This window comes from Scyliorhinus torazame, chromosome 17, assembly GCF_047496885.1.
Source record: "Scyliorhinus torazame isolate Kashiwa2021f chromosome 17, sScyTor2.1, whole genome shotgun sequence".
Classification (NCBI taxonomy): Eukaryota; Metazoa; Chordata; class Chondrichthyes; order Carcharhiniformes; family Scyliorhinidae; genus Scyliorhinus; species Scyliorhinus torazame.
This window is the reverse complement of record NC_092723.1, coordinates 62,677,632-62,704,371: the sequence shown is the minus strand read 5'-3', so window position 1 is coordinate 62,704,371 and position 26,740 is coordinate 62,677,632. Positions and strand designations below refer to the sequence as shown.

Below are 26,740 nucleotides of genomic sequence, written 5' to 3'. Positions count from 1 at the left end.
AATAGTTGGACAAGTATAGCCACACAATGTTCTATACATATGGATGATAAGGGAATAGTGTCGATGGGCTTTAGAGTGGTTTCACAGGTCGGCGCAACATCGAGGGCCGAAGGGCCAGTACTGCGCTGTAATGTTCTATGTTCATACATTGTAATATACATACAACATTTGTAATTTTGGAGAAACCATACATGAATTTACAGTTCTCCTTTTGTAACCAAATCTACCTCACAAGAGGGTGGAATTTTTACTCTGTATACATTATCAAGTTACATTTATTTTAAGGCAGCATGGTGGTGCAGTGGTTAGCACTGGGACTACGGTGCTGAGGACCTGGTTTCGAATCCTGGCTCTGGGTCACTGTCCATGTGGAGTTTGCACATTCTCCCCATGTCTGCGTGGGTTTCACCCCCACAACCCAAAGATGTGTAGGTTAGGTGGATTGGCCATGCTAAATTGCTCCATAATTGGAAAAAATAAATAATTGGGTACTCTAAAAACATTTTTTTTAAAGTTGCTTTTATTTTAAACCGTTCAGTCATTTTCGAGAGATTTAAATTCCTGTATTCAAAATCCACTCTGACTTGAATGAAGAAAAGGGAGAGCAGAGGATTTCAACAATGTGATATCCTTTTCTTTCAGATTTTATTCCGGTTACATTCATGCTGCCAGGAGATTACAATTTGTTTGTTGAGGAATTCCGGAAGAACCCAACTAGCACATGGATAATGAAGCCATGTGGAAAAGCTCAAGGAAAGGGAATTTTCCTCATCAATAAACTTTCCCAGATTAAGAAGTGGTCACGTGACAGCAGGACTACTACGTAAGAATGATTTTGATTTGTCACTGGTATTGTCAACAGAAGGAACTAAGCAGCATTGAAAAACGGAATAGATAGTGGACGAGTTAATACACGTACAGTGCTCAAAGATTTAATCATTCAAGCCTTTCACAAGATTTTGATTGCTAAGTTGGAAATGTGGAGAACCAAAATATCTTAAATTAATTTCAAAGTTTTCATACTATTAAGGTTTTTTTTCTGTCCCTACAAGTAGGATCCCACTTCCTTATCCACTCCTCCTGAAATGGGCACACGATCCATTCCCAGGTCTCTGCCAGTGTTAGCCTGTAACCAGCCCTTAGATCTATGAAAGTGACTTGGGGTGCATCAGCCTCTGGTTGTCCTTTTTTGTTCTTTATCTTAGTGCATGATAGCCGTTGTGGCTGTACTTTGTTCCTTTCTGCATCCACCTGGCTGACATCTGCAACTTGCCATGTGAGTAATTGTGGATATAAGATACAAGTCCTATGATATATATATATTTTTTAAACAAACTATCCTATTGGGCTTTTAAAGATTATTGGGCTCATGCACACAAGTGGAAAAAGTATCAATGAGAATTTTCAAGCGTGCCACAGATTAGGGTTTCTGAGATTTCACCACTTTGTCCAGGGTGCCTGTTAAAATATTGTTTCAAAGCAGCTTCAACCAGCATATTATAGCAGTCCCTAAGAGGTTATTGTCTTTCTAGCTTTTCAGTAAACAGACCAGTAGGTGAATTGGAGATTGATGAAACAAAAAGGATTTCTCAGTGGTGAGGTTATCTCACTAGACGAGTGCTTGAAGCACAAAGGAAGCTTTACTTGGCTGCTGCTGACCTCCTGCCTGGCCTAAAATAAAGAAATGTAGATCAGGATCAGATGACTGCCAGTGAATTACAAGTGCTGTAAAAAAAAGTTTTAATATATTCTAAACCACTAGAAGCCAGAATAGTTTGTGGCATAAAACAAACTCAAGGTGCACTGTTTAGTGTATGCATGCTTCAATTTGATTTTCAATCCTGATTCAGAATTTCCCCCCCATTGGCACACACTTATGTTGAATTTGAATTGGGTACATTCTAAGTTTAAAGTAAAAAGTAAGTGAATTTCATTTAAAATAAATGAATACAAAATGTGGGTCTGCATATACTTATATTTTAAAATTGTACATTACATTCTAAAACGTGAACTTATGAGTTCTCATTCTAAATTGTTTGCATTTACAGTGGTGATTTGTTTCTACATGTTTCTGTATCCTAATGCACCAATCATTACTGGAAATGGCATATGCTAAAGACATTGGGCGGAATTCTCCATTCCTGAAGCTAAGTGCCGGCGGCAACAGAGAATCTGTGGGTGATTCATGACAGGAAAATAGACGTGAACCCCTCACCGATTCCGGTATGGGTGAGGGGCTAGCACCGGTGCTGCGTGAAACACCCACGGATCATGCGGAAAATGACCGGAGAATCGTCGGGTCACGCTTGCGCAGGGCTGACGAGCTGCACCGGTCACACCGGAAAACATGGCGCTGGCTGTGCTGGAACCCGAACCCACCCACCCAGCTCTCACAGCCCACCCTCTGGCCACACCCCACCACTACCCCTAGCAGCAGTCCCCCGGCCAGTGGCACGGACCCCGGACAAGTGTGGCGCGCTGGACACTGTCCGCAGCCGGCACGCCAGGTTCCCAACCGCTGGTACCACACGTGGCCCGCGCCGTCGGAAACTCAGCACATCAGGGGCGGAGCATCACGGGTGGGCCTGCTGATGATGCGACAGTGGCCTTGCGACTGTGCACGCCGCACGTCCCGATGACGCCGATTTGGAGGGGATGTCAAACTGGCGCCTTCCTCCAAAATACAGCTCCCAATCTCCCATTAAGCATTTTTTCTTTCATTTTTGTTCCATAGCTTTTACCCTTCCTTGAAATTTACCTTCCTGAATATAAAATCTTGAATGTTTCCCCTATTACCCTCATCTTCTGGTAAAAGAAAATGTTATAACCTTGCCTCATTTATTTTTTCCAAGTTGCAAACTCCTTTTAATTTTACTTCAAATTTAACATCTAGAAAGCCAAATTCTCCGTTATCTCCGAATACAAATTTCTATCCATGTCTTATTTGCATGTAGTGAATTGAGCATATTTACTTCAAGTGCCTGTCTTTCACATCTAGACTCTTTGAGGTCCTCGACAACGTAGACGCACACTCGCATTCCAGCTTGATAAATTATGCTTACACACAGACATGTACACACATGCCCCACAAGTGTTACAGTGGTTAGCACTGCTGTCTCACGGCGCCGAGGTCCCAGGTTCGATCACTGTCCATGTGGAGTTTGCACATTCTCCCCATGTTTGCGTGGGTTTCGCCCCCACAACCTAAAGATGTGCAGAGTACGTGGATTGCCACTCTAAATTACCCCTTAATTGGAAAAAATGAATTGGGTACTCTAAATTTATGTTAAAAAACACATGCCCCACAAGTCTGCTACGCAGAATAACACAATAAACCCAAAAATACGAGATTTAAAACTCTTTCTTCACACCTCCGGCTTCATGGAAAAATTAATTGTCATAGTTAGAAAAGACGGTTTCATTTTCTCAACCCATTTCGCATTACTTAGTATATTTATCTATAGGCATAAGACTATTACACTGAAGGGTACACACACCCTCATGAAAATGTACACAAGGCTTTACTAAAAATAGAGTTCATTCCAGTCCATTCTCCATTTCCAAATGTACAAGTTCTTTTGAATTTTAAACTCTTGCCAACGCATCTGCAGTTAAATGCTCTCATCCAGCCATTATATATAATTTGTAAATTAAATGATTGCAGTAATAAACTCCAAAAAAACAATATGGCATTCTGAAACTTTTCCAGAAATTACGAAGGATTTTTTTTTCTTTTACAAATATTTTATTGAAAATTTTTGGTCAACCAACACAGTACATTGTGCATCCTTTACACAATATTATAACACCACAAATAACAATGACCTATTTTATAAACAAACAAAAAAAAATGAATAAATAATAAATAACAAAAATGAAAACTAACCCTAATTGGCAACTGCCTTATCACAAGTAACACTCTCCAAAAATATAATTTAACAGTCCAATATATAATTATCTGTAGCAACGACCTATACATATTATACAGTATATATTAACAACCCTGAGAGTCCTTCTGGTTCCTCCCCCCCCCCCCCCCCCCCCGCGCCCCCCCCCCCCCCCGATCCTGGGCTGCTGCTGCTGCCTTCTTTTTTCCATTCCATCTATCTTTCTGCGAGGTATTCGACGAACGGTTGCCACCGCCTGGTGAACCCTTGAGCTGACCCCCTTAGAACGAACTTAATCCACTCTAGCTTTATAAACCCTGCCATGTCATTTATCCAGGTCTCCACCCCCGGGGGCTTGGCTTCTTTCCACATTAACAATATCCTGCGCCGGGCTACTAGGGACGCAAAGGCCAAAACATCGGCCTCTCTCGCCTCCTGCACTCCCGGCTCTTGTGCAACCCCAAATATAGCCAACCCCCAGCTTGGTTCGACCCGGACCCCCACTACTTTTGAAAGCACCTTTGTCACCCCCTTCCAAAACCCCTGTAGTGCCGGGCATGACCAAAATATATGGGTATGATTCGCTGGGCTTCTCGAGCACCTCGCACACCTATCCTCCACCCCAAAAAATTTACTGAGCCGTGCTCCAGTCATATGCGCCCTGTGTAATACCTTAAACTGAATCAGGCTTAGCCTGGCACACGAGGACGACGAGTTTACCCTGCTTAGGGCATCTGCCCACAGCCCCTCCTCGATTTCCTCCCCCAGCTCTTCTTCCCATTTCCCTTTTAGTTCTTCTACCATAGTCTCCCCTTCGTCCCTCATTTCCCTATATATATCTGACACCTTACCATCCCCCACCCATGTCTTTGAGATCACTCTGTCCTGCACCTCTTGTGTCGGGAGCTGCGGGAATTCCCTCACCTGTTGCCTCGCAAAAGCCCTCAGTTGCATATACCTGAATGCATTCCCTTGGGGCAACCCATATTTCTCGGTCAGCGCTCCCAGACTCGCGAACTTCCCATCCACAAACAGATCTTTCAGTTGCGTTATTCCTGCTCTTTGCCACATTCCATATCCCTCATCCATTCCCCCCGGGGCAAACATATGGTTGTTTCTTATCGGGGCCCCCCCAAGGCTCCAGTCTTTCCCCTATGCCGTCTCCACTGTCCCCAAATCTTCAGTGTAGCCACCACCACCGGGCTTGTGGTGTAGTTCCTCGGTGAGAACGGCAATGGGGCTGTCACCATAGCCTGTAGGCTAGTCCCCCTACAGGACGCCCTCTCTAATCTCTTCCACGCCGCTCCCTCCTCCTCTCCCATCCACTTACTCACCATTGAAATATTAGCGGCCCAATAATACTCACTTAGGCTCGGTAGTGCCAGCCCCCCCCTATCCCTGCTACGCTGTAAGAATCCCTTCCTCACTCTCGGGGTCTTCCCGGCCCACACAAAACCCATGATGCTCTTTTCAATCCTTTTAAAAAAAGCCTTCGTGATCACCACCGGGAGGCACTGAAACACAAAGAGGAATCTCGGGAGGACCACCATCTTAACCGCCTGCACCCTCCCTGCCAGTGACAGGGATACCATATCCCATCTCTTGAAATCCTCCTCCATTTGTTCCACCAACCGCGTTAAATTTAACCTATGCAATGTGCCCCAATTCTTGGCTATCTGGATCCCCAGGTAACGAAAGTCCCTTGTTACCTTCCTCAACGGTAGGTCCTCTATTTCTCTACTCTGCTCCCCTGGATGCACCACAAACAACTCACTTTTCCCCATGTTCAATTTATACCCTGAAAAATCCCCAAACTCCCCAAGTATCCGCATTATTTCTGGCATCCCCTCCGCCGGGTCTGCCACGTATAGTAGCAAATCGTCCGCATATAAAGATACCCGGTGTTCTTCTCCTCCTCTAAGTACTCCCCTCCACTTCTTGGAACCCCTCAACGCTATCGCCAGGGGCTCGATCGCCAGTGCAGACAATAATGGGGACAGAGGGCATCCCTGCCTTGTCCCTCTATGGAGCCGAAAATATGCAGATCCCCGTCCATTCGTGACCACGCTCGCCATCGGGGCCCTATACAACAGCTGCACCCATCTAACATACCCCTCTCCAAAACCAAATCTCCTCAACACCTCCCACAAATAATCCCACTCCACTCTATCAAATGCTTTCTCGGCATCCATCGCCACTACTATCTCCGTTTCCCCCTCTGGTGGGGCCATCATCATTACCCCTAACAGCCTCCGTATATTCGTGTTCAGCTGTCTCCCCTTCACAAACCCAGTTTGGTCCTCGTGGACCACCCCCGGGACACATTCCTCTATTCTCATTGCCATTACCTTGGCCAGGATCTTGGCATCTACATTAGGAGGGAAATAGGCCTATAGGACCCGCATTGTAGCGGGTCCTTTTCCTTCTTTAAGAGAAGCGATATCGTTGCTTCAGACATAGTCGGGGGCAGTTGTCCCCTTTCCTTTGCCTCATTAAAGGTCCTCGTCAATACCGGGGCAAGCAAGTCCACATATTTTCTATAGAATTCGACTGGGAATCCATCCGGTCCCGGGGCCTTTCCCGCCTGCATGCTCCTAATTCCTTTCACCACTTCTTCTACCTCGATCTGTGCTCCCAGTCCCACCCTTTCCTGCTCTTCCACCTTGGGAAATTCCAGCCGATCCAAAAAGCCCATCATTCTCTCCCTCCCATCCGGGGGTTGCGCTTCATATAATTTTTTATAAAATGTCTTGAACACTCTATTCACTCTCTCCGCTCCCTGCTCCATCTCTCCTTCCTCATCCCTCACTCCCCCTATTTCCCTCGCTGCTCCCCTTTTCCTCAATTGGTGTGCCAGCAACCTGCTCGCCTTCTCCCCATATTCGTACTGTACACCCTGTGCCTTCCTCCATTGTGCCTCTGCAGTGCCCGTAGTCAGCAAGTCAAATTCTACATGTAGCCTTTGCCTTTCCCTGTACAGTCCCTCCTCCGGTGCTTCCGCATATTGTCTGTCCACCCTCAAAAGTTCTTGCAGCAACCGCTCCCGTTCCTTACTCTCCTGCTTCCCTTTATGTGCCCTTATTGATATCAGCTCCCCTCTAACCACCGCCTTCAACGCCTCCCAGACCACTCCCACCTGGACCTCCCCATTATCATTGAGTTCCAAGTACTTTTCAATGCACCCCCTCACCCTTAGACACACCCCCTCATCTGCCATTAGTCCCATGTCCATTCTCCAGGGTGGGCGCCCTCCTGTTTCCTCCCCTATCTCCAAGTCTACCCAGTGTGGAGCGTGATCCGAAATGGCTATAGCCGTATACTCCGTTCCCCTCACCTTCGGGATCAACGCCCTTCCCAGCACAAAAAAGTCTATTCGCGAGTAGACTTTATGGACATAGGAGAAAAACGAGAACTCCTTACTCCTAGGTCTGCTAAATCTCCACGGGTCTACACCTCCCATCTGCTCCATAAAATCTTTAAGTACCTTGGCTGCTGCCGGCCTCCTTCCAGTCCTGGACTTCGACCTATCCAGCCCTGGTTCCAACACCGTATTAAAATCTCCCCCCATTATCAGCTTTCCCATCTCTAGGTCCGGAATGCGTCCTAGCATCCGCCTCATAAAATTGGCATCATCCCAGTTCGGGGCATATACGTTTACCAAAACCACCGTCTCCCCTTGTAGTTTGCCACTCACCATCACGTATCTGCCCCCGTTATCCGCCACTATAGTCTTTGCCTCGAACATTACCCGCTTCCCCACTAATATAGCCACCCCCCTGTTTTTCGCATCTAGCCCCGAATGGAACACCTGCCCCACCCATCCTTTGCGTAGCCTAACCTGGTCTATCAGTTTCAGGTGCGTTTCCTGTAACATAAGAAACTTAAGGCAGATGTGGTTAAGGTGTGCGAGTACCCGTGCCCTCTTTATCGGCCCGTTCAGCCCTCTCACGTTCCACGTGATCAGCCGGGTTGGGGGGCTTCCTACCCCCCCCCCCCCCTTGTCGATTAGCCATCCCCTTTTTCCAGCTCCTCACCCGGTTCCCACGCAGCTGTATCTCCCCCAGGCGGTGCCCCCCCGCCCATCCCCTCCCATACCAGCTCCCCCCTCTCCCCAGCAGCAGCAGCCCAGTTATTCCCCCCTCCCACCCCCCCCGCTAGATCCCCCGCTAGCGTAATTACTCCCCCCATGTTGCTCCCAGAAGTCAGCAAACTCTGGCCGACCTCGTCTTCCCCCCGTGACCTCGGCTCGCACCGTGCGACGCCCCCTCCTTCCTGCTTCTCTATTCCCGCCATGATTATCATAGCGCGGGAACCAAGCCCGCGCTTCTCCCTTGGCCCCACCCCCAATGGCCAACGCCCCATCTCCTCCACCTCCCCTCCCCCCATCACCACCTGTGGAAGAGAGAAAAGTTACCACATCGCAGGATTAGTACATAAAACTCCTCTTTCCCCCCTTTTTAGCCCCCCACATTCGCCCCACCACTTTGTTCAAACGTTCTTTTTAATAACCCGCTCATTCCAGTTTTTCTTCCACAATAAAAGTCCACGCTTCATCCGCCATCTCAAAGTAGCGGTGCCTCCCTCGATATGTGACCCACAGTCTTGCCGGTTGCAGCATTCCAAATTTTATCTTCTTTTTATGAAGCACCGCCTTGGCCCGATTAAAGCTCGCCCTCCTTCTCGCCACCTCCGCACTCCAGTCTTGATAAACGCGGATCACCGCGTTCTCCCATTTACTGCTCCGAGTTTTCTTTGCCCATCTAAGGACCATTTCTCTATCCTTAAAACGGAGGAATCTCACCACTATGGCTCTGAGAATTTCTCCTGCTCTCGGTCCTCGCGCCATCACTCGGTATGCTCCCTCCACCTCCAGCGGACCCGCCGGGGCCTCCGCTCCCATTAACGAGTGCAGCATCGTGCTCACATATGCCCCGACGTCCGCTCCCTCCGCACCTTCAGGAAGACCAAGAATCCTCAGGTTGTTCCTCCTTGCGTTGTTCTCCAGTGCCTCCAACCTTTCCACACATCGTTTCTGATGTGCCTCATGCGTCTCCGTCTTCACCACCAGGCCCTGTATGTCGTCCTCATTCTCGGCTGCCTTTGCCTTCACGACCCGAAGCTCCCGCTCCTGGGTCTTTTGCTCCTCCTTTAGCCCTTCGATCGCCTGTAGTATCGGGGCCAACAGCTCTTTCTTCATTTCCTTTTTGAGCTCTTCCACACAGCATTTCAAGAACTCTTGTTGTTCAGGGCCCCATGTTAAACTGCCACCTTCCGACGCCATCTTGGTTTTTGCTTGCCTTCCTTGCCGCTGTTTTAAAGGATCCACTGCAATCCGGCCACTTTCTCCTCCTTTTTTCATCCGTATCCAGGGGGGATTCCCTTCTGGTTTACCGCACAGTGTTTTTAGCCGTCAAAATTGCCGTTGGGGCTCCTATCAAGAGCCCAAATGTCCGTTTCACCGGGAGCTGCCGAAACGTGCGACTCAGCTGGTCATCGCCGCACCCGGAAGTCATTACGAAGGATTTTAATCAGTATAAATAATTATCTCTGAAGAATTGCTTGTAACGTTAATTTCAAAATACTGCAAAGCTAACACCAAACGTAACTGGTGGGATTCTCCAGTCACGCCTGACTAGAGACGGGAAATTCCCGCCCAAGGTCAACGGACATTTAAATGGTCCGCTAAATTTTCTGTCCTGCCAGCAATGGTATCTGAGGTGGGTGGAACTGGAAAATGCACCCCAACATCTCTTTTCCAATGGTTGAATGTATATTCAATTTCTGTGAGAAATCATTCCTTTAAATGTTGCAAATGCATATCCCACATTTGACTGAATACTACTAAGTCATCAATACAAACTGAGCAATTACTTATTCTTCACATCAGTTGCTTTTTAAGTTTGTTTCTTTTCATTCAGCTCATCAACTACTCTGGTAACTTGAGTTGTCTTGGTCTCAGAGTTTTCTGCGCATTTGACGATGTCACCTGTGCATTCAGTTCTATTCACAATGTTTCTGGCCATAACACCGACTGCGGTTTCGACTCTTTCAGTTAATTCCTGAGAGCCTCAATGTGTTTCTTAGAATTCACCGTATCTGCTTTCAAAGTCTGGATTTTCTCTTCGAAACTACACATCTCGTCTATCATGTCATTCAGGTTGGATCCGAATTAAACAATTTGATCAGTTTTGATCATTAATTCTGCACTCAAGCAATTACTCTGATTATTCAGCAACTTCTCCATTTCAGGCATTTTTCATGATGTTTGCTGTTCTGCAATTCTGCAGCTCCAAGGCGGTCTTTATTCCACCATGTTGCTGAAGGGCTGTGTATTATTCTTGAATTTGATCCTGAAGGACAATTATCTGTTCTTTCAACTGCCTAATTCTTTATTCAGCTCTCGTCTTCTCACTCTGCATTTTAGTTTATCGCTCTGTCACTGCTGATAGCTCCAATGTCGATTTTTTTTTTTTTTTTTTTTTAAGTAGCATTCAAATTATTTATTTCTTTACCCCTCATTTTTTTCCAGGTTTGGGCTTGAAAGAGTCTTTCAAGGTCACAACTTCTTAGAGTATATTTTCTGCCTGCAGTTGTGTCTGGCTGTACAGCTGGTTGAGTTTTCGCAACTCCTGCATCAATTTGTCAACTGTGGAATTGAGGGTCATTATTTCCTCCTGGTATATTTGTGATGTCTTTGAAATTTGTTTGTTCAGATCTCGAACAGTTTAGTTCATTGAAGACTTTAGTTAATCATGCATTTTCAAAGGTCTCGCCTCAGCTTGAATCTTGCGCTTCAAGTTTTCCAGTTCAGCTTTGATGTAAACGGTTTCTGATTCTACTTTTGCCTTTTCTCACTCAGTCTGCCGCAGGGCATTTTCCTTGTTCACTACCAGCTGCTGGTACAGTTCTGGAAACAGGTTGAGATCTTCAAAAAGTATTCCTTTGTGCCTTCTGGAAAGTTCCCTGCCTCTTTGGCACCCTTGTGTGGTTTGCACAGGTACTGTCTTTTCTCCATTGTTACTTTGCTGGGAGATTTCTATGCTTCTTTTCGAGCTCTTCACTATCTTCAACTTGAAGATTAAGGCCGCAATTCTCCGGAAAGATTTCTAAGTGTGATAGCAAGTGGGAACTGCCTTGAGCTTCCCGGCGCTCCAAGATTCAGGGATGCAGATCTGGGAAGACTCCTAGATGCAGTGGAGGCCAGGAGGGATGTCCTGTTCCCTCGAGGATCCCAGAGGGTCAGCCATGGGGCAGCCAGTGCTGCCTGGGACAAGGTGGCGGCAGTTGTGAGCGCCGGAGTGTGACCAGGAGGACTGGCCTTCAGTGCTGGAAAAAGGTCAACGACATGCACTGGGTGGCAGCACGAGTGTGTAGATATCAACACCACCCAACCTGCCTGAGACCTTTCCGCCCAAATGCGAGCATCCACCGCCCAACTCTCCATGGGCCCCCAGCTCTCCCTCCACCCCCCTCTCCCTTAAAACCCCTCTAATCCTTCCGTCACACCCTACCTCCCACCATTGTGAACCATATGTGTGGCTAATGATGCCCTCTCTGTGTCTCCTCAGAAAAAGCTCAGCTCTCTGCAAGTTATCATCACCCTCCCTGCCCTCGACAATGATGCTGACGGTGCCAACACAGTCCCAATACTCTAAAGTGATGTGACAGAGACCCTGCGAGGGTGAGAAATGGGGGTTGGGGTGATGGATCAGGCCACGTCCTAAATGAATGGGGCGAGTATGAGGGTCTCCCTGGCCCTCCGGGCTTGCCGAACCCACGCCATTGCCACCTGTCCTGCAGCCTCTGGCTGGACCTCCGGTTCCTCCCTGGCCTCTGCTGGTCCGGTGCCACCTCATCATCCTTGTCCTCTTCCTCCTCTGAGGTAGCCACATGTTCCCCATCACCAACCTCCAGCCCATTGCCACGCTGCTGTGCGAAGTTGTGAAGGGCACAGCAAACCACCAGAGAGCGGGTGACCCTCCAGCAGTGTACTGCAGGGCACCACCAAAGCTGTCGAGTCAGCAGATCCGCATTTTGAACAGTCCGATGCATCGCTCAATTACAGCCCGGGTGGCCACATGGGCCTCATTGTATCGGGTCTCCGCTTCAGTCTCCGACCTCCAAACTTGCATTAGCCAGGTCATTAGTGGGAACCCTTATCCCCCAAGAGCCAGCCATCCATCCTGGGGTGCTCCACAAAGAGGCCCGAGGATGACCGCCTGCCCCAGGATGTAGCTGTTGTGGACACTCCCCGGGAAGCGTGCACACATGTGCATGATCTTCATCTGGTGGTCACACACGAGCTGTATGTTGAGGGAGTGGAATCCCTTTCTGTTAACATAGGATACTCCCAGATCGTCCGATGAGCGCAGGGCAACTTGCAAGGCGTCTATTAACCCCTGGTTCTGGGGCATCCCAGCGATGGCGGAAAAACCTGCAGCCTGGGCATCTTGTTGGGCTTGGCCCATATCAAAGTTGATGTAGTTTACCGCCCAGGCATACCGTGCATTCGTTGATTGTCGGATATACCTGTAGGCTGTCGCCTGTAAGTCCACAGGTCCACACACCTGAGGGTTGAAAGTTCAAGGCTGCGGTGACCTTGACGGCCACCGGGGGGAGGGTGTTGTCCTCCTCCATGTGGAGCCATGTCTGCAAGGACATTGCACAGATGGCGCACCATCTCCTTGTTGAGGTGGAGCTTACTGCGGCGCACGCTGTCCGTCATTTGTTCGAATGACACAGCGACGTCTGTACACCCTGGGTCTTTGTGGGATTCCCTCTCTGGGTCCCTCCCTGACCTTACGGGCGGCTGGGTCCTCAGGGTGTGGGCGGTGTCTGGCACATGTCATGCTGACGCTGCTTCTGCCACTATTTCCGGTGACTGGCCGCCCGGGCTCCCAGCAGCCCCACTAGGGCAAGTTCTGGGACCAAAATACCTGCCATAACATTCAATATCTGTAAGGCATTGGGAGAGGATGTTAGACTGACAAACAGTGGTGGTTCCCATCCCGGGACCCTCCTGTTATAACCTGCCTACTTACCATTGGCTGGGGACGAATGACTATCCCACAATCCTGTGGGAGTATGAGCTTCCCCAATGAGGGGGACGGAGAAACCACTAGTAAACTCATAGTATAAATAAAGCTGGCTAGTTCAGGAACCAGCAGGAAGGAGTATGTAGCAAGGGAAGTTCCTGCTACTGTTATGTATAAATGTTATAGTAAATATATGTTATTACTTTGTATACTTAAAACTCGTGCTGGATTCTTCGTGGCCCTTACAAAACTGGCAACGAAGGTTAAAGTGAATAGCTGTCTACACTGCTGAAGCCACCTCCCTGGATTTTTTGTTGGATACAGGTTGGAAGTTGTTTTCTATTATACCATGCCTCTTTACGGACGTTTGGATGTTTTTGATGCTGCGCTGGAAAGCTGGAACCAGTACACACAACGGATGCGTTACTATTTCCAGGCAAACGATATCACCGAAAATGAGCGCCAGGTGGTCATATTGCTCACCGCCTGCGGCCCGCATACGTTTGGGGTGATTAGGAGCCTTACGTACCCAGCTGCGCCGGACACCAAAACGTTTGATGAACTTGTGAATATAGTGGGGCAACATTTTAACCCAACCATGTCCACGATAGTCCAGCGTTACCGGTTTAATACCACTGAGAGGACCCCTGGAGAATCCCTTGCCGATTTTCTATCCAGGCTACGCAGGATTGCGGAGTACTGTGACTATGGTGAGACCGTGTCAGAAATGTTACGCGACCGTTTGGTTTGCGGTATTAACAATGCGGCCACCCAGAGAAAGTTGTTAGTGGAGCCAACATTGACTTTTCAACAGGCCATTCAAATAGTATTGTCCCGAGAGAGCGCAGAGCGAGGAGTACAGGAGCTACAGGGAATGGAAGTGCATGCCTTGGGGCGCAACCCCTTCCGTCCAAAAACATCCCCCCGCACTCCTGCGGTACCTTGGGCGAGGCAACGTCCGGACCGACGCCAGTGGCCGTCGGACATTCTTCCCCGAAGGGAGCCTTCTCCAGAGCCAATGGATGAGGAGCCATGTCCGTGTCAGACTTGTAGGCGCCGACCCCGTCGCGGACGGCGGTCCTGGGGGCGCCAGAGGCGCTGTCGTTCCGAACAAAACTGGGACCAGCCCAGGAGCCGTAACTGGGACCAGCCCAGAGGCCGTACCTTCCATGTGGACTACTCCTGAGGACGTGGAGACGGAGGACGACTGCCTGCAGCTGCATTGTGTGGCAGCTCCCCGTGTGGCCCCCATTAAGGTGACAGTACGGGTCAATGGCCACCCGCTTGAGATGGAGTTGGATACTGGCGCAGCGGTCTCCGTGATCGCCCAGAGGACATTCGACCGCATCAAGCAGGGTATACAGACCCTTACATTAACCGACTCACAGGCCAGGTTGGCCACCTACACTGGGGAACCACTGGACATTGCAGGAACTACAATGACCCCTGTTGTCTATGGACGGCAGGAGGGGCGTTTCCCACTTATCGTGGTGCGCGGCCATGGGCCCAGCCTGTTGGGTCGGGACTGGTTGCGCCATTTGCGGTTGCAATGGCAGCACATCCTCCAAACAGTTTCTGAAGGGTTGACTGAGGTGCTAGGACGATACCCAGATGTATTCCAGCCTGGTTTGGGGAAAATAAAAGGGGCCGTAGCCCGTATCCAAGTTGAACCAGGAGCCACGCCGTGCTATTACCGGGCGCGTCCAGTGCCTTACGCCTTGCTCGAGAAGGTAGAAGGGGAGCTCACTCGTTTGGAGAGTTTGGGTATTATCAGGCCCGTCCGTTTTGCTGACTGGGCAGCACCAATTGTACCTGTAATGAAGCCAGATGCCACAGTTCGCTTGAGTGGCGACTATAAACTTACAGTGAATACGGTTTCCCGACTCGACCGATATCCAATGCCTCGCATAGAGGATCTCTACGCGAAACTTGCAGGTGGACTCTCATTCACAAAATTAGATATGAGTCACGCCTACCTGCAGTTGGAGCTGGACCCTGCCTCCCGACCATATGTAACGATTAATACACACCGGGGCCTGTATGAATATACACGGTTGCCCTTTGGAATATCCTCTGCCTGCGCAAGTTTTCAACGTGTTATGGAGGGCATTTTGAGAGGTTTACCACATGTGGCTGTCTACCTAGATGACGTTTTGATTACAGGGACGTCGGAGCAGGAACATTTGGAAAATCTGGAGGCTGTCCTTAGATGCCTTTCGGAGGCTGGAGTCCGTTTACGTCGCACAAAGTGCGTATTTCAGGCAAAGGAAGTAGTCTACCTGGGTTATCGGGTGGACCGCGAAGGTCTGCACCCCGTCGCAGAGAAGGTGCGTGCAATTCAACATGCCCCCGCCCCGACTGACACTTCGCATCTTCGTTCTTTTCTCGATCTCGTAAACTATTACGGGAAGTTCCTCCCCAATCTGGCAACTACGCTGGCCCCTTTGCACCTTCTGCTAAAGAAAAATCATACCTGGGTTTGGGGTCAGCCGCAAGAAACCGCTTTCCGGCGGGTAAAGCAACAATTGCCGTCGTCTGGGTTACTAACCCACTATGATCCTGGAAAGCCTTTGCTCGTCACATGTGATGCATCCCCGTATGGTATTGGGGCCGTCCTGTCCCACAAGATGGAGAATGGGGCCGAGCGACCGATAGCTTTCGCCTCCCGCACATTGACTGCAGTGGAGAAAAAGTACGCGCAGATCGAGAAGGAGGGCCTGGCAGTGGTTTTTGCGGTGAAACGCTTCCACCAGTACGTGTACAGCCGCCATTTCACTATCGTGACTGATCATAAGCCCCTGCTGGGACTTTTCAGAGAGGATAAGCCAATACCGCCCATTGCTTCTGCACGGATCCAGCGCTGGGCTTTGTTGCTTGCTGCATACGAGTATTCTCTGGAGCACAAACCAGGTACGCAGATAGCAAATGCCGACGCACTGAGCCGATTGCCTTTATCGACCGGCCCCATGTCGACCCCCACGACCGGTGAGGTGGTTGCAACCTTAAATTTTATGGACACCTTGCCTGTCACGGCATCACAGATCCGTGAGTGGACCCAGACGGAGCCAGTCCTGTCAAAGGTTCGGCACATAGTCCTGTATGGTGGGCAGCATAGACAGCTCCCAGGCGAGTTGCGGGCATTTTCCTCCAAGCTGTCAGAATTCACCGTGGAAGACGGCATCCTCTTGTGGGGGACGCGTGTGATTGTCCCGGAAAAAGGCCAGGAGCTGATACTAACAGACTTGCACAATGGGCATCCAGGCGTGACCAAAATGAAAATGTTGGCCCGGAGTTATGTCTGGTGGCCAGGCCTCAACACGGACATTGAGAAGGTGGCCCAAAACTGCTCCATTTGCCAGGAGCATCAGAAGCTTCCGCCGGCCGCGCCCCTACATCACTCGGAATGGCCAGGACGGCCTTGGGCACGCTTGCATGCAGATTTCGCAGGCCCTTTTCAAGGATCCATGTTCCTTCTACTAATTGACGCCCAGTCCAAATGGCTAGAGGTGCATAAGATGCAAGGGACAACGTCCGGCGCAACAATTGAAAAGATGCATTTATCGTTTAGTACGCATGGCCTCCCCGAGGTGCTGGTCACGGATAACGGCACTCCATTCACGAGTGAGGAGTTTGCGAGGTTCACGAAGATGAATGGCATCCGCCATATCCGCACTGTCCCTTACCACCCGGCTTCAAATGGGTTGGCAGAGCGCGCAGTGCAGACATTCAAAAGAGGCCTAAAGAAGCAATCTTCCGGATCAATGGACACGAGACTGGCTCGCTTTTTGTTTACGTACAGAACCACCCCCCATGCAGTGACTGGCGTAGCTCCCGCAGAACTCCTAATGGGCCGGAGACTTCGCACCCGCCTTAGTATGGTTTTCCCGGACATTGGCGCAAAAGTACACCGCACACAAGAACGGCAGGGACGGGGATTTTCTCGGCACGGCCGATTCGGCAGATTGCGCCCGGTGACCCAGTGTTCGTTCGGAATTTTGCTGGTGGTGCCCAATTGGTTCCTGGTGTAATCCTTCGTCAAACGGGCCCTATATCTTACCAAGTGCAAGCCCAGGGTCGTCTCCAGCGAAAACATGTAGACCACGTTCGGTCCAGAAGACTATCCCTTCAAAAGATTCCCCGCCCCCGGAGCTCATTTCTACAGCCGCAGAGACCAGAGACAAGGGAAGGTAGTCCTCACAATCTTCCACTGGTGCCTCACTCGAAGCCTGCGCAGGTCGTTACGGGACCGTATGGAGATAGAGACGCTGACATGACAGAGGCAGCAGACTCTGACTCCGAGATGGAGACACAGGATGCATCAGAGGGTGAATCCTCAGTCCACGGGCCGTGGATGTACAACCGTTGCGCCGTTCATCACGGAAGCGCCGGTCTCGGTCTCGTTACACGCCGCCTGATCCAGCCGGCCTGCGGCCAAACGAGTCCGACGCCCTCCTTCGCCAGGGTCTTCGGTGGATTCCTTGGACTTTGGGGGGGAGGGATGTTATAACCTGCCTACTTACCATTGGCTGGGGACTAATGACTATCCCACAATCCTGTGTGAGTATGAGCTTCCCCAATGAGGGGGGCGGAGAAACCACTAGTAAACTCCTAGTATAAATAAAGCTCGCCAGTTCAGGAACCAGCAGGAAGGAGTATGTAGCAAGGGAAGTTACTGCTACTGTTATGTATATATGTTATAGTAAATAAATGTTATTACTTTGTATCCTTAAAACTCGTGCTGGATTCTTTGTGGCCCTTCCAAAACCTCCAATCCCCCATTGATTGATCTCCCCCCCCCCCGCCCCCCCCCAACCCAGAACCCCTGCCCATGTACACTCAACCGCAGCGGCCCCCCTCACCAAACTCCAGACCCTGTACCACGGACATCTGCTCACAACGTCACCTGGACCGGGTGCTGGTCCCCTCCCTGACACTCACCCAGCCTTTGCCTGTGAGCAAGGATGGCTACTCACCTTATCGGCTCCCCACAGAAGCCCTTCCACCCAGGTTCACGTTTTTAAGAAGTACTAATTGGCGCCAGCGTGATCACCTGCCCGGGAGGCCGGTGGCTAAGGGTTCACTCCCATTCATTGTATAGAAATGGCTTAAGTGGTGACAATTGGTTTCTTTCCATAACTATGGCACAATCCTGATTTTGCCTACGAAGCGGGCCGGTTGCATCACAAACTGTTTGGCGCCTGGCGCAGTTCGGGGTTTCTGCCTCTCCCGCTGTTCACCGGCCTCATTTCACTCGAAAGAGAGCGTAATGAGGCTGGAGAATCACACCCTAAATTATTCATCAAAGACTGCTGATAGTTCATCGTGGCTTGTTGAAGGTTCATCAGTGCCATGCCATTATGCGATTCGCTAGATCACCAAACCAGCAGAAAAAGGCAGCAACCTGGATTTTTCTCTGATTTTTTTACGTCGTGAAACGTGGCGGCATTTTACAACGGCTTCATCTGGCCGCTAGGAGCAGCGATTCCCCCAACCCACAGGGGGCCAGCACAGCACTGGAGCGCCTCACGCTCCAGCTGCCGAGACGGGCCCCAGCATGGCCGGCGCGGGTCTGCGCATGGGTTGCCGTCTCCGCGCTGGCCCCCACGCAACATGGCGGAGACCTACAGGGGCCCGGCGCGGAGGAACATCGGCCCCTCCCCCGGAATTACTCCGCCCGCCGATTGGTAGCCCCCGATTGCAGGCGTGGCCACCGTGGAGGGCCCCCCCCCCCCGGATTTGGATTCCTGCCCCCCCAACCAGGATGGCCCCCACAGCCAGAACGGCGAGGTCCTGCCGGGTAGGACCACACGTGTAGTAGGAAAAGAACCCCAGGCAGCGTTTGAGGGCCTTGGGGCATTGGAGGAGGGGAAGTTCCATGAGGGGGCGCATGCGGTCGGGGTCGGGCCCGAGAAGTCCGTTGTGGACTATATAGTCGAGAATGGCTGAACCGGGTCGTGCTGAACACACACTTCTCTTTGTTGTAGGTTAGGTTGAGAAGAGTGGCAGTGCGGAGGAATTTATCGAGGTTGGCATTGTGGTCCTGCTGGTCATGGCCGCAGATGGTGACATTGTCTAAGTACGGAAAGGTGGCCCGCAGACCGTACTGGTCGACCATTCGGTCCATCTCTCTTTGGAAGACCAAGACCCCATTTGTGACATCGAAAGGGACCCTAAGGAAGTGGTAGAGGCGACCGTCCACCTCAAAGGCAGTGTATGGCCGGTCCGACTTCCAGGTGGGGAGCTGGTGGTCGGCGGATTTTAGGTCAATTGTTGAGAAGACTGTACTGCGCAATCTGATTGACCATATCAGATATGTGTGGGAGGGGGTACGCGTCGAGCTGCGTGTACCGATTGATGGTCTGGCTGTAGTCCATGACCATCCTGTGTTTCCCCCCAGTTTTAACCACTACCACTTGGGCTCTCCAGGGGCTGTTGCTGGCCTCGATATTACCCTCCTTAAGCAGCCGCTGGACTTCGGACCTGATGAAGGTCTTGTCCTGGGTGCTGTACCGTCTGCTCCTAGTGGCAACGGGCTTGCAATCCGCAGTTAGATTGGCAAAAAGGGAGGGGGGATCGACCTTTAGGATTGCGAGGCCGCAAACTGTCAGGGGTTGTAAGGGCCCGCCGAATTTGAGTGTGAGGCTCTGGAAGTTGCACTGGAGGTCCAGGCCCAACAGGAGTGCAGCGCAGAGATTAGGAAGGACATAGAGACGGAAGTTACTAAATTCTACACCCTGGACCGTGAGGGTGACTGTACAAAAGCCTCTGATCGGGACGGAGTGGGATCCGGAGGCTAGGGAGATCCTTTGATTGGCAAGGTATACCGCGAGGGAGCAGCGCCTTACCGTATCTAGGTGAACGAAGCTTTCGGTGCTCCCGGAGTCCAGCAGGCACGAGGTCGCGTGGCCATTGATTTTAACCGTCGTCGACGCGGTGGGTAAAGCAACAATTGTCGTCGTCTGGGTTACTAACGTCGCGAGCTGCGGGTAGCCTTCGGGTGGCGAACGTGTGCGGTTCCGATGTCGGGATGTCCGGAGACCCTGTGGGGGACAAGATGGCGGCGCCCATGGGGCGCACGTGGCCGAAGGAGGACAAGATGGCGGCGCCTATTGGTTGCACATGGACCCGGGAGGAGATGATGGCGGCTCAATTTGTGCATCTGGCGTGGGGTAGGGGGCGATAACGGGCGCGATCGCAGCGACTTCGCGGGCCTGGCACACCGCCGCGAAATGGCCCTTTTTACTGCAGGATTTACAAACTGCAGTGCGGGCCGGGCAGTGTTGGTGTGGGTGCTTATGCTGACCGCAGAAGTAGAAGCGGGGACCCCCGGGGTGCGCGGATCGGCGCAGGCGTATTGGGAAGGCAGGGCCCCGGCTGAGGAGGTCGTCGGCGGGGTCCAGGAGGGGTAGGAAGGAGTTGAAGGGTGTGCAACGCGGCGGGAGGGGTACGATTGTACGTTACGGGATGCGACCGTCATGGAGAGCGCCAAGGTTTTCGTCTCCGCCAGTTCGAGCGTGGCCCCTTCCAGTAATCATTCTTGGATGCGGTCCGATGCAATCCCCGTCACGAAGGCATCGCGCATGAGGAGATTCGCGTGGTCGGCGATCATAACGGCCTGACAATCACAGTCCCGGACGAGTGGAATTAGGGCCAGCCAGAAGTCTTCGATGGACTCACCAGGTAGTTGCGAGCGGGTGGCGAGTACATGCCTGGCGAAGAACGTGTTCGCCTTCTGCGCATCCTTAAGGAGTTCCATTGCTTTTGTGTAATTCGTGGCGTCTTGGATCAACGGGAACACGCTGGAGCTCAGTCTGGAGTACAGGACGTTTATCTTCTGAGCCTCTGTTGGCTCGGGGTCCGCAGCCTTGACGTAGGCCTCAAAACATGCTAGCCAGTGAGTAAAGTATTTTCTGGCGTCGGGCGAGTGCGGATCCAGCTGCAGGCGATCGTGCTTAATTCGGATATCATTCTGTGGAAAATCTGACTGTAATAAATTGATGCACGATCAATTGCACAAAGACTAAAGTTGGGTACAACTGTGGCTTTATTACAGTCAGATGCGTGGCCTCCTGCTGCAGCTGGCGAAATGGCAAGACACTGGAGGTCATGCATATTTATACAGTTCTCCGTGGGCGGAGCCAGCCGGCAGGAGCTACCGGCGAACCTGTAGTGCAGGTCCTACCTTACATCTCCTATTACAGTGGTTCACCGCCTTTTGGAAGCTTCTTTTACATTAGAATTTTTGTTTGAGTTTCTTTTTAGCATTTCAGCATTTTTGATTCGGCATTTTAACAAGGTTGCGGATTTTTGATCCTCTGCTGCTACCATGTTGGGGAGCGTGCTGGTTACCGAATGGTATGTCTTGAAGAAGTTTCTGTAGCCTCTAGTAAGTTAAATGAATTTTTTACCAACTACTAGATCTATTTATACATGCACTGAAGGGTACAGGTTGGGAGCCATCTCCATGTTTAGGTCTTCACGTGTCTCTGCTGAACACCACATTGACCCTCAGGTTTGGGTCATGTACCTTCTTGCATCACTGTGTGGACAGTATTGTACTCAGTCCCACATTAACCATGAATGTGCCAGACCCTTATGCTACTGCTGTAATGGTGTCAATTTGCTGTATTATCACACTCAAGGTATTTTTATAGTTTTGTATTTTAAGACTGTGGAATCTACCTTATTAGAGGTATTAAGAGGTAGGGTAAAGAAATAGACTCAACAGAAGCTGCATGGGCAGGTTTTTGCTTCAGCATGTAATGTCCCTGACATTATTTGTACTTTGTGAACCCTCTTTAATGTATTTTTAAAATGATGGACAAAAAAAGGTTCAAGCCAACTAATCTTCATTAATTTGCAGGTTTATATCTCCTGCTGGGAAGGAAGCATATGTCATTTCACTGTACATAGATAACCCACTGCTGATTGGTGGAAAGAAGTTTGATTTACGGTTGTACGTGTTGGTGACCTCCTATCGACCATTAAAATGTTATATGTAAGTGTGAAAATCAGTTTATTACTTCTGGACCTATCACAGTTGTAGAGATTTTAAATATAAGAATCTTGAGTATATACTATAATCAAACAAACAATTTGTTTAAAGATTATATGCCTGCTAATCCATTCCTGAAAAAACATCTGAGACATTTGAATAGAGCAAAGGAAATATTTGTTTCAGAACTTTGGAAGTTATGGCTCAGTGTAGACTATCCAGGGAAATCAGTGTATTGATGGAGTCAAATAAGAATGCTTCTTTCTCAGTTTTTATTCCAACTCATTTACTTTTCACTTGCTAATTTTTCCCTCCAGTCCCATGTTATTCTCTGTCTGAAGAGTTTGTCGGATAATGTAATATTAGCCTTTGGCAGGTCAAATGATTTGTTATCGTGCAAATCCTTACATTGGGTTTCATACTTGCTCTAAAATTGTATGACAGCATATTACATTATAGAAATTTATTTTGACATGATATTGAGAAAATTGCTATTAGTTTTGCAGTGTGGTACAAAAATACCAGCAGCAGAAAACAACTTTTACAAATTCAGACTTATGATGCATAGCTCCACCTACGAGGAGCTTATATTGGCAGAGAGGTAAGGCATGGAGATCAGCATACTGGAGGATTTTCTCTGTTTGCCAGAATTATTTTATTGCTTCCTATTCATGGTTTTCTGAAAACAATTTTAATTGCAATTAAAAAGAATACTACAACTCCAGCTTCATCAACAAAGCCATCACCTGATAAATCATCTGACAGCTGAGCTGCAGTGGATTTTTCAAATGACTGCTAAAATAATGCCTCAGTTAAACTTTCTGCTTAACCACAAGGATAGCGAGAGAGTGAGTCCCTAATTTTTTTGGAACATTCAACTTTTAGTATTAGGGATAAATCAGGAATAGTCTGCATAGGATGGCTGCTCTGTCTCGAAGGACCTCTGTTCACTGTGGGGAATAGTACTTTGTCTTTGAAGAAAGGACACCATGACTCTGTCCTGTTGTTCACCCTGGGGTAACACGGACTGCAACACGATGCAGATAAACTATAAAGCATACACCAAAGGTAGGCATTGTGTCAATACGATTTATTGAACTTCTATAACAATGCACACAGCTGGCTGTGGGTTCACTCTCTACTACTCTAAGTATACTAACTCGAACTATCTAGACCAGCCTAGCTCTGATCCACGTGTAGAAGGTGCTGACTGATATGTACACCCTGACTGTCACTACAGTTGTCACCAGTGGAAAGAGACTGAGTGCTGATGCCTCGTGTGTTTTATAGTTGGAAGCCCCCCTCTGGTGTTCTGTCTGGTGATTGGTTGTGTTCTGTCCTGTATGTTGATTGGCTCACCTGGGTGTCTGTCACTGCCTGCTTTTACCTTATGATGTGGATGGGTGCATGTTATGACATCCACCTTTTTAAAAAAAAAAAAAAAAAAAAAATTTGTTGGTTGCTTAGAGCATTTACGACATATTTACAGAGATAACGATTTAGAGCAATTGGTGAGTGAATGCATATGTACATGTAAGGGGCGAGATTCTCCACTCCCGTGCCGGTTGGGAGAATCGCCTGGGCCGCCAAATTTTCCCGGGACGCCGGTCCGACGACCTCCCGCGATTTTCCCAAGCGGCGGGAACGACCCCGTTGGGTTCCGCGGGCCGCAGGCTGGAGAATCGCCGGAGACACCCAAAATGGCGATTCTCCGGCACCCCCGCTATTCTCAGGCCCGGATGGGCCGAGCGGCCAGGCCAAAACGGCGGGTTCCCCCCCGGTGCCGTCCACACCTGGTCGCTACCGTCGTGAATGGTGCGTGAACACTGGGGGGGCGGCCTGCGGGGGAGGGGGGATCCTGCACCAGGGGGTACCTTAAATGTGGCATGGCCCACGATCTGTGCCCACCGATTGTCGGGCAGTCCTCTCTGAAGGAGGACCTCCTTCCTTCCGCGGCCCCGCAAGACCCGTCCGCCATCTTCTCGCGGGGCGGACTTAGAGAGGACGGCAACCACGCATGCGCGGATGACGCCAGTTATGCGGCGCTGGCCGCGTCATCTATGCGGCGCCGCCTTTATGCGGGCGACAAGGCCTGGCGCGTGTAGATGACGCGGCCCCGATCCTGGCCCATTGTCAGGCCCTGAATCGGTTGGGATCGGGGCCGTTTCGCGCCATCGTGAACCTCGACGCCGTTCATGACGGCGCGGCCACTTCGGCGCGGGAGTGGAGAATCCCGCCCAAGGTGTCTAACGTGCATATACAGAACAATATATACAAAGAAAATATTTATAAGTCCAATCGCTGGGGCTGGCGTTGGATTCTTGTTGATTGCCTGAGAGGTTGAGGTGGGGAAGACGGCGCCTTGACAGGCGGGAATGCAACCAGATTGGTGGCCTCGTGGAGCAAGGTGTCCGGGGAAGGCATAACAACATCTGGGAACGTGAGATCTGGTGGTGGGTAGGCAGGTTTGCGTAGTGCCCTTCTGTTGCGCCTGACAATGGATACATCAGCCATGGGAACCACAAATGACCTGGGAGCAGCCTGTCGAACAACAACAGCTGGAGCTGAACAGCCTCCAGCAGGCAACTTGATGCGAACAGCATCCTTCGGAGAGAGCACAGGCAAATCAGTAGCATGAGCATCATATGTCAGCTTTTGCCGGTTTCTGAGTTGCTACATCTTTTGCAGCACTGGAAGGTGATCCAGGTCATGTAAATGAATGGCCGGAACAGTCGGCCGCAGGTCACGATTCATAAGGAGCTGTGCCGGAGACATACCGTTGGACAGAGGAGTTGCCCTGTACGCCAGGAGAGCAAGGTTAAAGTCCAAAGCTGAGTCTGCAGAATCCACGTTGAGGATGGGCAGGCATGTTGCTGAATGTGAGGAGGCCTTGTCATACATGGTAATGATGCCCACTCGATATGGGGACTCCAGGCAGTCGTCCACTGGATCCGTGGCGGTGTCAGGTTCCGAATCCAGCAGCCCTTGCTGCACACTTCGAACTTTTCGCCTGTTCATGGACTTTGCTTTCAGAGTCATATGGCTACTTTCAGAGTCATATTTTTTACGATCTGATCCCTGATGAGGGAATCAGCGGTGTCACCGTAGGTGCAGGATTGCGCTAGAATGCGGAGATGAGTGAGAAAAGATTGGAAAGGCTCATCCTTACCCTGAAGGCGTTGCTGGAAGACATAGCGCTCAAAGCTCTCGTTCGTTTCGACTTCACAGTGACTGTCGAATTTGGCTAAGACGGTCTGGAACTTGGTCTTGTCCTCACCGTCGGCAAAAGTGAGCGAATTGAAGATTTGGATGGCCTGGTCCTCCTGCTCCAATAGGAGCAGCGCAATTTTTCTGGCATCGGACGCATTTTCGAGGCCCGAGGCCTCAATGTATAGACTGAATTTCTGCTTGAAGACCCGCCAGTTGGCACAAAGGTTTCCGGGGCTGTGGAGGTGCCTGGATCTTCTCCATGCCGTTGGAAGGCACTTGCTGATCGTCACTGAATTCTTGAAGGTAAATTACTTAGATGAAGTAGACTCCTGATATCATGTTGTGTTATTCACCCTGGGGTAACACAGACTGCAACAGGTTGCAGATAAACTATAAAGCAGACACCAAACGTAGGCGTTGGGTCATTACGCTTTATTGAACTTCTATAACAATGCACACAGCTGGCTGTGGGTTCACTCTCTACTACTCTAAGTATACTAACTTGAACTATCTAGACCTGGCTAGCTCTGATCCACGTTTAGAAGGTGCTGACTGATATGTACTCCCTGACTGTCACTACAGTTGTCACCAGTGGAAAGAGATGGAGTGCTGATGCCTCGTGTGTTTTATATTTTGAAGCCCCCTTTGGTGTTCTGTCTGGTGATTGGTTGTGTTCTGTCCTGTATGTTGATTGGCTCACCTGGGTGTCTGTCACTGCCTACTTTTACCTCATGATGTGCATGAGTAGTAGAGAGTGAACCCACAGCCAGCTGTGTGCATTGTTATAGAAGTTTAATAAATCGTATTGAACCAACGCCTACGTTTGGTGTATGCTTTATAGTTTATCTGCATCGTGTTGCAGTCCGTGTTACCCCAGGGTGAATAACACAACATGATATATTATAACAGAATCAACATCCAGGTGGGCGGGGTTACTGGGTTATGGGGATAGGGTGGAGGTGTTGACCCTGGGTAGGGTGCTCTTTTCAAGAGCCGGTGCAGACTCGATGGGCCGAATGGCCTCCTTCTGCACTAAATTCTACGAGAATCTATGGGGCTTTCTTTTAAGTACAACGCTTGGTCAGAACAGGTTTTATTTGCAATGAACTGGCTATTTAATAACAAGTTTACTCTAACGTTTAAGAGAAAAAAGTCACTGATTGTTGTGTTAATGCAAAATCTGCCTGAGAAATAAACTAATATTGTAGAGAATTTAAATACCAAACATAGAAAATCTGTGAACACACCTCTGAGAGGTTAGTCTACATATCCCATTCAACACACGTGAGGAGGATTTCTTCTCTGCGCGGAGATGCATGTCTTGAATTCTCTTTCACAGACAGCAGTAGAAGTTGGGTCATTGAATATATTCATGGCTGAATTAGACTGAATTTTGATTGACAGGGGTTGTGGGAGGAAAGTGGAGTTAAGGCTACAATCAGACCAGCCATGATCTTATTGAATGGTGGAGCAGGCTCAATGGGCAGAAATGCCTATTCCTGCTTCTATTTTTTTTTAAATCCAGCCCCCTCCTGTTTAAATCTTTGCTTAAATGCACCCTCTGTATCTCCAATATCTTTCATCACATTTTTAGAAAGAATTATCACATTGTT

General features: G+C 49.8%; 1 protein-coding gene across 4 annotated transcripts in view; it reads left to right on the top strand.

Moving 5' to 3' along the window:
- The window catches only part of LOC140393905 (polyglutamylase complex subunit TTLL1-like), an 86,631-nt gene that overhangs the window by 26,284 nt on the left and 33,607 nt on the right, over nucleotides 1-26,740 (top strand). For 3 of the 4 annotated variants that reach the window (XM_072480525.1, XM_072480522.1, XM_072480523.1), the window contains 2 exons: nucleotides 643-823; nucleotides 21,786-21,920. In XM_072480525.1, the coding sequence (XP_072336626.1) occupies nucleotides 643-823; nucleotides 21,786-21,920 (316 nt within the window). The remainder of the gene's footprint in view (nucleotides 1-642; nucleotides 824-21,785; nucleotides 21,921-26,740) is intronic. The other variant, XM_072480524.1, reaches the window with a different exon arrangement.